This window comes from Eutrema salsugineum, unplaced genomic scaffold (assembly GCF_000478725.1).
Source record: "Eutrema salsugineum unplaced genomic scaffold, Eutsalg1_0 scaffold_12, whole genome shotgun sequence".
In the NCBI taxonomy this organism is placed as follows: Eukaryota; Viridiplantae; Streptophyta; class Magnoliopsida; order Brassicales; family Brassicaceae; genus Eutrema; species Eutrema salsugineum.
The window spans coordinates 5,693,202-5,706,191 of NW_006256895.1; the positions used below are offsets into that span (position 1 = coordinate 5,693,202).

Genomic DNA, 12,990 nt, shown 5'->3' on the forward strand with positions numbered 1-12,990 from the left:
AATTTCTATGCATAAGTTTCTTCTCAAAAGTCTAACGATGTTAGCATCATATGATTAATATTACGTTAAATTGTATTGATTTACGACGCTTTCTTTAAAAATTTTTTTGATAATTATGTTTGGATTATAAAAACCTATAAATAGCTTCCACTAAGACAATCCATTCTCATTATATTCTTTTTTGTACCATAATATTAACTCGATCGTTTTCTAAGTTTTAGCAGATATGACTACAAGTACCTCCCAATTGACAACCCTATTCATTGTTGTAGCTTTGGTGTGTGCATTTGTTCCTGCTTTCTCTGTAGAAGAAGGTGAAGCAAAAACATTATGGGATACATGCCTTCTTAAAATCACTCCTAAGTGTGCTTTGGATATAATCAGAGTTGTCTTTGGAAACAGAACCATCACTGATGCGTGTTGTCATGATCTTGTCGAAGAAGGAAAAGTGTGTCACGACATGCTGATCAAATACATTTCAGATAGACCCCACCTAGTTGCTAACGAAACCCAATACTTGAAGAAGAGAGATGATTTTTGGACTCATTGTGTCTCAATCACTAAAACTGCTTAAATTGTGTACTGATTATAATATTTGATCAAATAAATTCTTAATTTACTTTCATAATATTTTTTCTTTAATACAAATACTGTTGTCTCTTTTGCAATATAAACAAATCTGTCAAAGAGAATATCTTTGCAGACTGATTTCTAAAATTCATAATTTTTAAAGATTTGGTTACATGTTTTGACACTTTCTGAGTTTATATTTACAGAATATGACACTTCCATTCCTGATGACACTTTATTGAAGTTTCCACCTGCGAAATCCCGCCATGACCCTTCTCACCGATAGAATTCTTACAGACAGGTACAACTTAAGTTGGCAAACCGATCAAGAAAACGGTTTAGTAAACGACGATCATGATGTCGGAGGTGTTGATTCCCGTCTGATTAGATAGCTGAGTCCCGTCTGATTTCTGGTAAACCGATCAAGAAATTACTTGTAAACCGAGCAAGAAATTCGATCTGAGTCTCGTCTGATTATTCCCGCCGACAAACGTCTTTATTTTTCAGGTATTACTCAACATCTCGTTAACTGCGTAATTTGATATCTCATTTCAAGGGGGATAACAAAGTTGATTTCTGGGTATTTTTCCGAGCTAGACGATGAGGATAAAGTGTGATTTTAAATGTTGCAGCTAACATACTGGTAATTGCGAATAAAGTTTGATACAGTTAAAGCAACGTCGTCCGTACTGGTAATGGCGACCGAGCCTATTGGTAACAGCGACCGTACCCGTAATGTCCATCATGCGTATGTTATCCTAGGATGTATGTGTACAGACGAAATAACGTAGAAGAATTGAATATGTCCATCATTACCCGTACGTGTCCATGACTTGGTGTAGACATGTAATTATGAACGGTATTCAACCCATGGATGTGTACAAAAACGATGAGTGCAATGTTGTTGGGTATGCCAATTAAGCTGATTAGTGCATCGTGTTTGGTTAGTTAATGTCTCATGGTCATCCGTATCTGTTGATTACTAATATGATTTGTCGAGTCCAGAAGATATCGACATTTCTTGATAGATATGTAATGTACAGAGTTATCGCGGCACATATTGGCATCCTCATATTCGCGTCCACAGCTAGAGAGAATATGTATAGAAAATACATTGACATTAATATAGGATTAATATGTGCTCATAACATTATATCACCCATGGATATCGGATGGATATTCAGTGAATGACTATATTTAACAAAAGGATCACAACATAACGTAAAGTTGAAAATGGATACTAAACAAAAAATCTCCGCTGGAAACGAGACCCGATCGTTGATTTGACTGTCACAACAGAAGTGGTTGTAACCATGTAGTTGGTGACATAGTTTTCAAAGTGGATTAGTGCAACGTAGACGGTTATGTCCTGTCTCCTGGCAGCGTCCACATTTTTGGGAACCGCTTTCTTGATTCTATTCGGCTGCAATAGTAATGCGAAAATCGTTAAGTCCAACCATGTATAAACTTTTTATAAATGACCAGGGAGTGGGATTGTAACATACTCTTAACTCTCCTTTGGAAGGAATTCTTTTTTCTCTAGGCCTCCCAGATGGTCGTTTAGCTTTTGGTGGATGCAAAACAAGGCTCAACACGGAATCGGGTAGCTCAACGTCGTCCGGATCTTTTCCGGGTTTATGACCTCTTTGTATGTTGCAGCCCACGTGGACGTTTTGTAATATTCTGAAAGAAGTGAAGAGTGTGGTAGGCCCAAACTATCTGCGGCAACCAAAGCGTGGCTGCACAGAATCTGAAGACGGTCATAGACCTTACATGTGCATTTCTTATCCTGAACCATGACGCGGTTCTTTCACCAAGGCGACCAATGATTTCGCAACTCCATGTAGACAAATGGTTAATTTTGCTGAAGTCTGCTTCTTCCTTGTGTTTTGTAATCAACTTGTCGACTTCAGGTGTGGACAAACCCTCCCATCGCTGTGCCTTCTTTCTGCGTGCAAAAAACCAACGCGACATCATCCTTTGGATGAAAACAAGTAATTCAACAATAGGTGAGGCCCTTCCTTTCTTCAAAGCGTTATTGAGCTACCCCGCCACATTACTTGTCATGAGATTATATTGTTCGCTCCTGAAATGGTAGCGTGACCAGTGAGCTTGACCTATGTTGTCGAGATATTGAGCACATTGAGGACTGCAGTCTTTTATTTTTTCGTAAGAATCGCGAAAGCTTTTCTGTCTATAGGCATATGCAGCCTGGGATAGAAGCTTGGCTAGTCCCTTGCTTTTAAACCTTGATTTGACATTCCGTTGAAGATGAACCACGCAAGATCCGTGGTGTGCAAGATGAAAAACTTTGGCCTTTGATGAATATATGGAATCAGACCGATCCGATATGATAGTTAAGTTGGTACTGTCAGCTAATATACACTCCACTTTTGATAAGAACTATGTCCATGACTCGTCGTTTTCAGCATCCACCACTCAATATGCTAACGGAAAAACCTGGAAGTTGCCGTCTTGCCCGCTGGCAGTCAGTAGTACACCTTTGTAAGTCCCCCATAGATGAGTTCCATCAATGACCAATACCCTCCGTAGCCTACGAAAACCTAGGATTGACGCACCAAAGGCAACAAATACGTATTTAAACCTCACTGTGTCACCATCCTTATCGGTTACCAAGTCGGTCACTGTGTTCGGATTGGCAAGTTTGAGCATGTTTAAGTATGCAGGTAACCATAGATAGGATTCCTCATCCTTACCGCGGAACGTCGCTATAGCCTGTCCTTTGGCACGGTAGCACTTCATCCAGGAGGCTGACACATGTAGCTCTTGGAGGACCAACTTTTGTAGTTCAGCGGACTTTGGTCCGCTTGATGGGTCTCCATATTGGGATTTGAAAACAGCGGCAATGATACGGGAATTGGCCTTTTGGTTGTAAGAATTCTTTGTTTCAAAGGCGCAGGTGTGTCTCAACTTCACCATTTTAAGCTCGAAATACCCTGTTTTCCCTATCTGCCCTGCTCGGATTCGCCAACCACATTTTGGATCTGTGTATAACAGTATGAAGCTTTTGGGATTTGACCTGGGTTGCCGGAAGCAGAACATTTTCTTAATAGCGTAAACTGCTAATGCTATTGGGCACTCGGCATTGCTCCCATATCTGTTCCCAACGAATAAGTGATTGTCATCATCCGATCCATCCAAGTCTGGAATATCTGGAACAGAATATATAGAATCATCAAACAATGGAGGAATGTCAAAATCCTCATCTAAATAGTCCGAGAGACTTCTGGGAACAGGTTGAGGGGCTATTGTGCTGCATAAAACTTGTGTAGAAGCTGGTAAGGGAGGGTAAGTTGATGGGGCAATGACGAAAAGTTGGTTTGAATCTGGTATGGGCGGGATATTGGGCGGCAAATCCTCATCGTCGAATACAAATTCCGGTGCGTTTGATCCACCATATCCAGTCTCCAAGAGGGGATTCCAAAACTCATAGTCGTAACTACGTGGATAAACTTGTACACTATCCAGGTCTTCTCTTCCATCACCGTCACTGTCTGTGGATTCGGAGTTATGGTCATACTCAGCAGTGTCTGATGGTTGTGGATTATGTGTATCTGGATCATCCGGAAGGTTCGAATCAAACTTTAGGACGTCTAGGTTAAACTGTGGTGTCGGATTGTTGACTGCTTTCTTTGGTGGGAGGCGTGGAGGCCGGGTCAGCGATTTTTCAAGCTGAAGAGTGTGCTGGATTAATTGATCGTCGTCCAAAACAGAAGGCAATGAAGCCTGGGGTGTAATGAAGGCAGCAGCAGAAGTACCAGGTTTCTCAGATGACGCGTAGTTAGTGTTGACCGGAGTAGACATGTTCACATTAAGACATTGCCTTTTCGGTTGGGGGGTTGAGATCTCCCTTTCTCCAGCTGATTGCGTTTGTTGATTACTCTCAAACTTGACGAAAAGCATTAAGGTAGGATTCTCTTTCAAGCGTTTTAACAAAAAGGAGATGGCACCCGAGCTGCGTATTATTACTGGTAGAGTAATAATTCCAGCCGTGTTGTTTGCGGACAGCGGAGACCAATAGGAGACTTCAGGAGTAGTCTTACCCGAACTATTACCGAAAAATTTGTTGCTGACGATGTCGTGCAAATCTATCAGAGTCATTTCTTCTCGTAGGGATATGACACCGGACATTCAATACTTATCTGTTTCGAAAACCCAGTTGCCGTTGGAGTTGTATTGCCAAACCCCAGCAGAACATTCACATTGTATTCCCATTGGATCTGAAACAAAGTAACGCATGGGAAATCAGAAGAAAAGTATATAGTAAAGAACAACAGAAACAATGAATAACATTTCTGTAAATGACATTACATTTACGAGATTTCACCGGGTTGCCAAGATTTTGAATCCAGCTTGTATAACTGGTGTGAAGAGAGACAGAATGAAGTTTAAATTTTAGTGTTTCGGCACATATAATTGGGAAACGTTATCTGTATTTAAATTTGCCGCACAGACACTATATAACCTAGATGTGTCTGGACATGACCACAGTTATGCAAAGATTGTTGAGGATAATTAGTGGTCATGATGGACAATGGTTTTGTTTTGAGTCATGACCATAATACCAGATCTATAACATCTAGTTTGTGGCTATATTCCAGGTGGTTGTTTAAGATAACCATTTGTTACACTTGGCAGTAATTTTCATTCCAGTGTAAGAGAAAGGCGAATACCAAACCTCCTGCTCTATAACGGATTACAAATTCCATTAATTAAAATTCGGATTTGGCGACGCGATGTTCTCTGACACACATCACGCTCTATGGCCAACTTCCTGTTTTTATTTTCTATAGATATCCACACAAGTAGCAATCACGAACTGACGGCTACTGGAAATCGCGATTACCAAAGATATACTGGGTTGTTGATGTGATGCTGTACATATACAATACTCTACTATCTACAATATGTAATGTCGTTGTATTTGCTGTTTTAAAGTTTTATTTAATAACAAAAATCATGCAGTTTAGAAGTTTAAATGGATTGTTAATTGTCTTTTTCCGTTATAGTTGTATATAGGGAGCACGCTTCACTACATTCACTCCTACACAATATAAAAGCTTTCATAATAGCTTGTTATACTATACATTACGGGCGAGAATAATACATTGTTTTCAAAATAATCCATCATCTAAAACGATGTGGACATAACTGAAAGTTAATATATTACATGAACACGAATGCAAATTACATAAAGGACTGAGCGTAGGGGTATGTAGGGTCGTTGATTCCATCATTATACTATCAGATCCCCTTTTCTTAACAGTTGTTTCAGAGTGGCTACGTATGAGTAGAAAAGGCATATTAGTAAGGATTTAAATTAAGATATTGTAAGAATGTTTGGTTGTTACCATATGGATAGTAGTTCGTGGACGTCCCGCAAACAGTCTTGGCGTAGGCGGGTGCAGTATCAGTTCTGCCTCAGGACTGGGGGTAGCTATGTGGTCACTACCTTGTTCGAGAGGATAGAATTGAGATGTGTACGTCTCAAACCAGGCAAGAGAAATGTAGCATTTATGAACTAAGGACGCAGCGGAAACACCAATTGCATCAGCCGCAACCATTGCATGGACACATGGGATCCAAAGATTGTTGATCATCTTGCACGAGCATGTACGTCTGAGAGGATTAACAAAATGTGTTTCATCGTGTGTGTTCACAACTTCACAACAGCTGGAACTAATTTGGGAAACACGCCATTGCATCTTTGCATCGTTAGATTTGTCCATTAAGCCCTGAACACCTAGAGAGATGACACCAGTGTGGTCCATATATGCGTGAATTCTTGTTCAAAACCAGCTCATGACTGTGGAATGGTAGAAGGAGAGGAACTGGATTATTGGGACCACCGGTTGAGAAATCAAGAGATGCAGCACTCTCTGCGAAATACCTGCAGTCATCATGTTGAATCTTTCACCGGCCTGGTAATACCTAGTCCAACGAGGTAAACCATGCGCTAAGAGATATGTGGTGCAGTCAGGGTTCTTTTCTCTGATCCTGTTGAAATTCTATGGAATGCGCCGGCAGTGTAAACGCAGGCAGCCTCCCGAACCAAGCTCTTGAGAGCGTTGTCTTAAAAATAGAAATGCAATGACATCTGTAGACGTCGGAGACAATCTACCTGGTTGGCGTTTGGATAGATATCTGTTAGGGACCTTGAAAACATTGCCCCCACATCCGATAGAAAAGTCATCTGGTTATTATCTGGATAGCATTGCTCGAGTTTGCTGAGAAACCACCTCCACGTCTGGTCGCTTTGTTTGGTCGCTTTGTCGGTCTACAATCGCAAATGCTAGAGGAAATGTCTGGAAGTTGGTGTCCTGGCCAGCGGCGACAATGAGGAAACCATGGATTTGGCATCTTATGTTGGCACCAGAGACCACAATCAGGTTTCGTAAGTAAGGGAAACTTACTTGGCTAGCATCATGAGAGATGAAGACATGTTTGAAGTACTGCCCACCTTGTTCATCTGTGCTGGTTTCAAGCTCCGTGACAGTTCCTGGATTTGACGATTTCAAGTCGGTAAGGAAAGCTAGTATCTATGAATATGAAATAGCGAAGGTGTCGGGGATAGTCATGTTTGATTAACCTTTTTTTTGGGGGGGGGGGGAAAGAAAGATGAGATATAAAGAAAATGGTATTAAGATAGATTCTGATGTAATGGGTTCGGACACAATGACACAAACCATGTTCTGGTGTATTATATATAAAGAGATAAATATTTACAATGTATACCGTATAGCCAATCCACGTAGGCATACTACTATGGAGGATATAGTATGTACCGTGAGGTGGACATTACAACAACAATCGTTGATAGCTGAAGTTTATAATAGTACGGCAGTTAATCTACAAAAGAGGTGGTGGTTTTGATATTACAGCAGTAAACTTTTTGAGAACATTTTATAATTCCATCATAGCCATTCAGAGAGTGTCCACAGAAAGTTTCCACAGTTTCTAATTCCATCATAGTCATACATATTATAATCGCGAAATAAGAATGGTCATATCCGTTATTCATGTCGTGTCAATTATCGATGTGGTTTGATTAATGTTGTCATTTGACTTATCCTCAACTTATAGGAGTGAGTATGGACGTAAAATTTAGAGCATTAACTATGGATGGGTAATTTAAACCAGTAAATATGAAACACGTTTAAATATGAAAATTTATAGCATTGTCATGTGGAAGGCAACATCTAGAGGTGAAGTGATGAGCTAGTCATGGATTGGTGGATAGTTTAACTAACAGGAGAAATATGAAACACAAACCAATTGGAATCAAGAGATTCCTGCGTTGCATAATCTGGATTTGGGACTTTATATCCGTAAGTGCGGTCTTTATGATCTCGTACTCATTTAGACGCTTATTTATTTGGCTGTTTATGCTTTCCAATCTTTCGCTAGAGGACACAATTTGACGCCACATTGCTGGGAAGTCGACTGGGAGGTTGAATTCGTCTGATGAGATGTAGTGAATCCGAGCTTCGTGTTCTTGCTGTAACTCTTTAATTTCGCTGATTTCCTCCAAAATTGCATAATCCCACTATTTGCAGAACCCGCACCCTTGGCCCTGCATTAGAATTCATAAAAAATTGTGATAGATGGGGAGGGCAGTGAGTTCAATCACATTTTGTATAAATTACATACTGCAGGAGTTCTACAGGCGTAGAAACGACGCCCAATATTGAGCGGTGTGTCGAAGGTCTCTAGAACCAAATAGCCTCCGCAAGAACACGTAGTAGGTATCCCAACATTTGGTATCTGCCCCCATTCAAAGTCATTTACCTCAAGCACAGCGGACCCCTCTGAGCTCCAACTATAACTGTAAGGCATGAAGAATGATGCTACGAAGCGGGGGTGGTGGTAATTGGTAGAGAGTCAAATGCAGTCCAAATAAACGAAAGACTTTGACTGTAATATCAGTTAACATATAAAGAAGTCCGTAAGACATATTCCCACAAACTAAACGAAGAAAGCTTTAGATGAGATGACGGACAATTTCATCTATTGCGCAAAAATCCACTGATATGGATATATCCACAGTTACGGATCTATGGATTATATTGCATGGAAAGTATAGGTGTCTCTGCGAATTTTCCATGTCCACGTACGATTATAGGATTGTGATGTATTTGTGAAGATTTGATGTTTGAACTTTGATAATCTACAAACGCCTATATATTGACGCATGTTCTGAAGATGCGGTCGGCGCGGTTATCTAATCGCTGACACACTTCATCATCTCTGTCCACTCATAAATAATATTTTTTTTATAGATTTACGGAATTGACTCTGATATGAAGTAACCCGCGCTCGTTTTTTTTAAAGTATTTATATTTTTTGTGCAATTACCCTGCATACCCCGTGATATAATATTTACTGAACGAACGTTGGACAGGATTATGTAGATAGAACTATGCAGAAACTTAAACTAAAAATAAATCATTTTTTTTTCAGTGTAGTATTGTAAAGGTGCCAAAGTACTCTACATGATACCCACATCTTCTTAGTTGAACCCCTTAAATCCACACAGTTTATTAGGAGAAGTAGTTATTAATTTTTGGTTTCTCTTATCAACATTTTTTTTTACACTTTAATTAAACTAAACAAAGGCTACTTAACGTGAAGATTTTGCTTTAAAGATTGCTTTATCGAATACGTGGACGGCGATGGGATGTCACCCATCAGAGACCTGCCCATTTTGCAGGTAATGAGTTGACGTTTATTAAGCATATTTCAATGGAACTGTTGACTACTGCTTTCATGTAATATCACCAACTAGACGCTTCATGCTGTAATTCAATTTAAATATTACGATAACACACACAAAACTGATTTGGAATACTGTATACGATATGGACAAAACCATTCCGAAATCTTCAAGGAGAACACATCCAATCAAAAGGAGAGAGTAAAAGTACAGAAAGGAAACTAAAATGTTAACGCAATGGTACTAATAAGGTCATACAAACAACAACAACAGACGTGACTTTTTTTTGAAACCATAAATTAGGGAGAAGTTTGGACAGCTAGATTTATGTGGACATATAGAAAGGTGTGACAAGCTCTCGATACATGTCCATGGCGTAGGCCCTCTTGATAAATATAATGGTTGCGTCGAAAAACAATGAGCCATCTTTTATTACATCCCCGAGAAGGTGGTTCTCCATTAGCTTTACCGCTATAGGGCCAGATTGGGCAGTACTTGACACTTTGTAATTTCCCTTGACTCTTTCCCATTTGAACGGCTCAACACCATGAGACTGCGACTGGTCATCACGACAGAACTTCTTCACAATGAATGGAAGCTAGTGAATAACAGGTTCCATGTATGTGCATGAGTCTTCCTTGTTGGTGAGAGTGGGAATCGGATCTAAGACGTAAATCCACCATAGCTTTAAACTGATAGCTAAACTGTCCTACTGATTTGCACCCCAAATCATTGGTGTGTAGATAAAATCCACGTCATTAAACCAAGTTTTTCCTTGTGTCGCCACACATTTTTTGACTTTGTCGTCCCAGGTGAACAGGTCCTTGTTGATGGAGTTACTGAATGACCTGTATTTAGCTTGCAGCGTGGTAACGAGGATTGGGGCAACGAAAGTACATCGCTCAGCCTGCAGAGTTCTTTCATGGCGTCTGGCGAGAGTAGTCATTAGCATGTCCATGTGCTGAAATTAAGCAAAAAACAGGCGGGTTAAATAAATTAGTAAAACTAAAATTGTTGTATGAATAAGTAAGGTATATGTACAAAAACTAATTACCAATAGCGTAGTCCATTCATCCTTATCTGCGAGAGCAATGAAGAAGTCGTTGTTAAGTTCTTGACCACATGGTAGGGTATGGGACCTTCGGAATATAAATCGAAAAGATGGTTAGTTAACCGGTGAGTTCCCCAGATACAATGTTGTTTAGCAAAGATAGATGGTTACTTGAACGGAGAAAAGCAAAGGGCATGATAGAATTCTGTGTTTGTCAGAAATCAGTGGTAGAATATTATTAGGATCCCGGGCAGTGGAAGAGTGCTATTGTGAGAATTAGGAGCCAGCTGGCGCGGAACGTTTTGGAGAATTGATATCTCTTACAATTGTTTGCTCCAACTGCAACTGACAATGTTTTTCAAAGTTAGAGAACAACGGTATTGTGTATGATCCAATAAGTAAAGGCTAATCAATTTGGAAGTATTACATTGGCTGGGGGCAGCATTAGACTGTTTAAAACCATTGTTGGGTCCTGTGACCCAGATAAGGTATCCTGTAAGACACATGGACAGTATATGTATCATGTTAGGCCATGTACGGAACTAGGTGGTTGCATGGATTATGTAGACAGGATTATGTGGTTTGACATTCGTATGACTTAAAGAGTTTTGAAATTGGCATGGTCATATCCTTGCTTCCCATCTCATCTTGCGGATTTGGTGGACATGGAAACTGCGTGTATTGAAAAATCATCACAATACGGACATCATTTTTGGAGAGAATCATGGACATGGATATTATTCTGGTGTTGGTGAACATGAAAATATACTAGTGGATGGGAATCTGTAGTAAACAACTTAAGACGAAATGTTAATTTACCTCAACATTGTCAACTAAATCAGTAGTTGTACAAGGGTGGGAGTTCTGAAATAATAATTTGAAAGTCGTTGCAAGTTAGTTTAACTAAATGAATAAACATGTATGATTTAAGGAAATGTTAAATAAAAGATATTACCTTGACAGATTCGGATTGTGTCTCTCGATTTATATACTGCGTTTGTGGGAATTCTGTTAGCATGAATAAAATAACAAATGTAGGAACTCAGCGATGGACCCACACTTTTGTTATTTGATATGTACATAAATGAGTCAGCTTAGAAAAGGACAGGTATGGTTTCCAACTACTGCAAATAGTGGATTGGTTACCTCTATATGTTCAAAATCAATCAAGCCAGCAAAATCTTTAGGCAGCCATGTGTTAAGAGAAGCAATAACAGTAGAGATGGCTTCATCATTATCAATGTAATACAGGCCCTAAGTTGAACACACAGAACAGGTTCACCGTAAACACTACTATCGGTGGACATTTGGAAATCTGAACTAATCTTATTTGTTACCGCTACGTTTTGTTGCTGGTCAGAAGTATTGTGTAGACCTTCGGCGGTGTTGAGGTCGGCCTCTAAGCATTGCCGAGACACACAATTCCGCGTAAGTCTAAACAGAAATATAACTAGGCAAAGATGATATTGTTAGATATGACTATGCAACCAGCGGAAAACTAAACTGACGTTGTAACTAACCCACAGATGGTGTTAAGCACTTTCAATTACAATTATATCAGTATTACCTTAGCCACAATGTCCGTGTGCTCGGTCTGGACAACGCCATCCACAGGATGTAATGAATTATTTGAGCCCAGAATCTGAAAATGTCAAAATACGGGGTTTGATTGTGAGAGGAATACGCTGGTAGCGCTATTGTATTCGCAAAATATGAACGAGATAGAATAATTTACCTGATTTAACCCCGTTGTATCCTTATCAGAAGAAGTTTCGTGAGTGGGGCTTTTTTCATGGAGCTGATCTGAATAGTTGGTGGAGTGGGCAAAGGCCAAAGTCTAAAAAGTATTATGGACGCTGTTAGCCACAAGGATAGTAAAGAAGGATCGGGAAGAGACGTATAGGGCGATTCAGCTATGTGTATAGATTCAACCTGATTCGGAGATCCTGTTATGTCGCCGGTGGTGGAATTATCTTAGGCATAGCGATAACACGAATCCAGTATTGGCTCAGTAGTGTCGTCAACCCTATCGTGTTTTTGTTCTACTGGACGTGCGCTGTTCGGTGGGGGTAAGGCCAATGCCTAGAAACAAACAGGAGTGTTAAAAAACAGATTCGCTGTTAACCACAGTTGACTAGCCGTGGGCATGTGTGAACGTAATACCTGATTAGGAGACACGTCCACATCGGCCATGGGGTAATTATCGTCCTCATGTGATGGGCTTTGAACCAGGGTGTGGTGGTCATTGCCAAGACAATCATCAGTGGTCCGTTTGGCCGAAGCACCCTGTGACAATGAAGTTTTAAAACATATATACACGAACATAGAAATATGGTTATGCTAAATGTAAGTTTATGAGGAGGGGAATCTCACTAGTGGAGATTCATCAGGGTCTTTCAGTATTGGAGGTGGTCCCTGTACATATTCCGGAAGAGCTTGGTTACTTAAAATAGTACATTGTTTATAGGTATATTAAACGAAAGAGTTGTAATATAACGTGGATGAGTCTTTATATGGATTTACACATGATTATGTCGTGTGTTTTTTCATGAATGAATTTGATAATTATAGAGCCGTTTCTAAAGCTGTATGGATATGAACATGATGATTTGATATGAGTGAGTACTGTGTCGCG

At 39.9% G+C, this 12,990-nt stretch overlaps 1 protein-coding gene across 1 annotated transcript; it reads left to right on the forward strand.

The window, feature by feature from the left end:
• The first annotated feature begins 226 nt into the window (after nt 1–226).
• Nucleotides 227–574, forward strand: LOC18025515. The gene has a single exon (XM_006408694.1). The coding sequence runs from the start codon at nt 227–229 to the stop codon at nt 572–574; it is 348 nt and encodes a 115-aa protein (XP_006408757.1).
• Nucleotides 575–12,990: the final 12,416 nt, after the last annotated feature.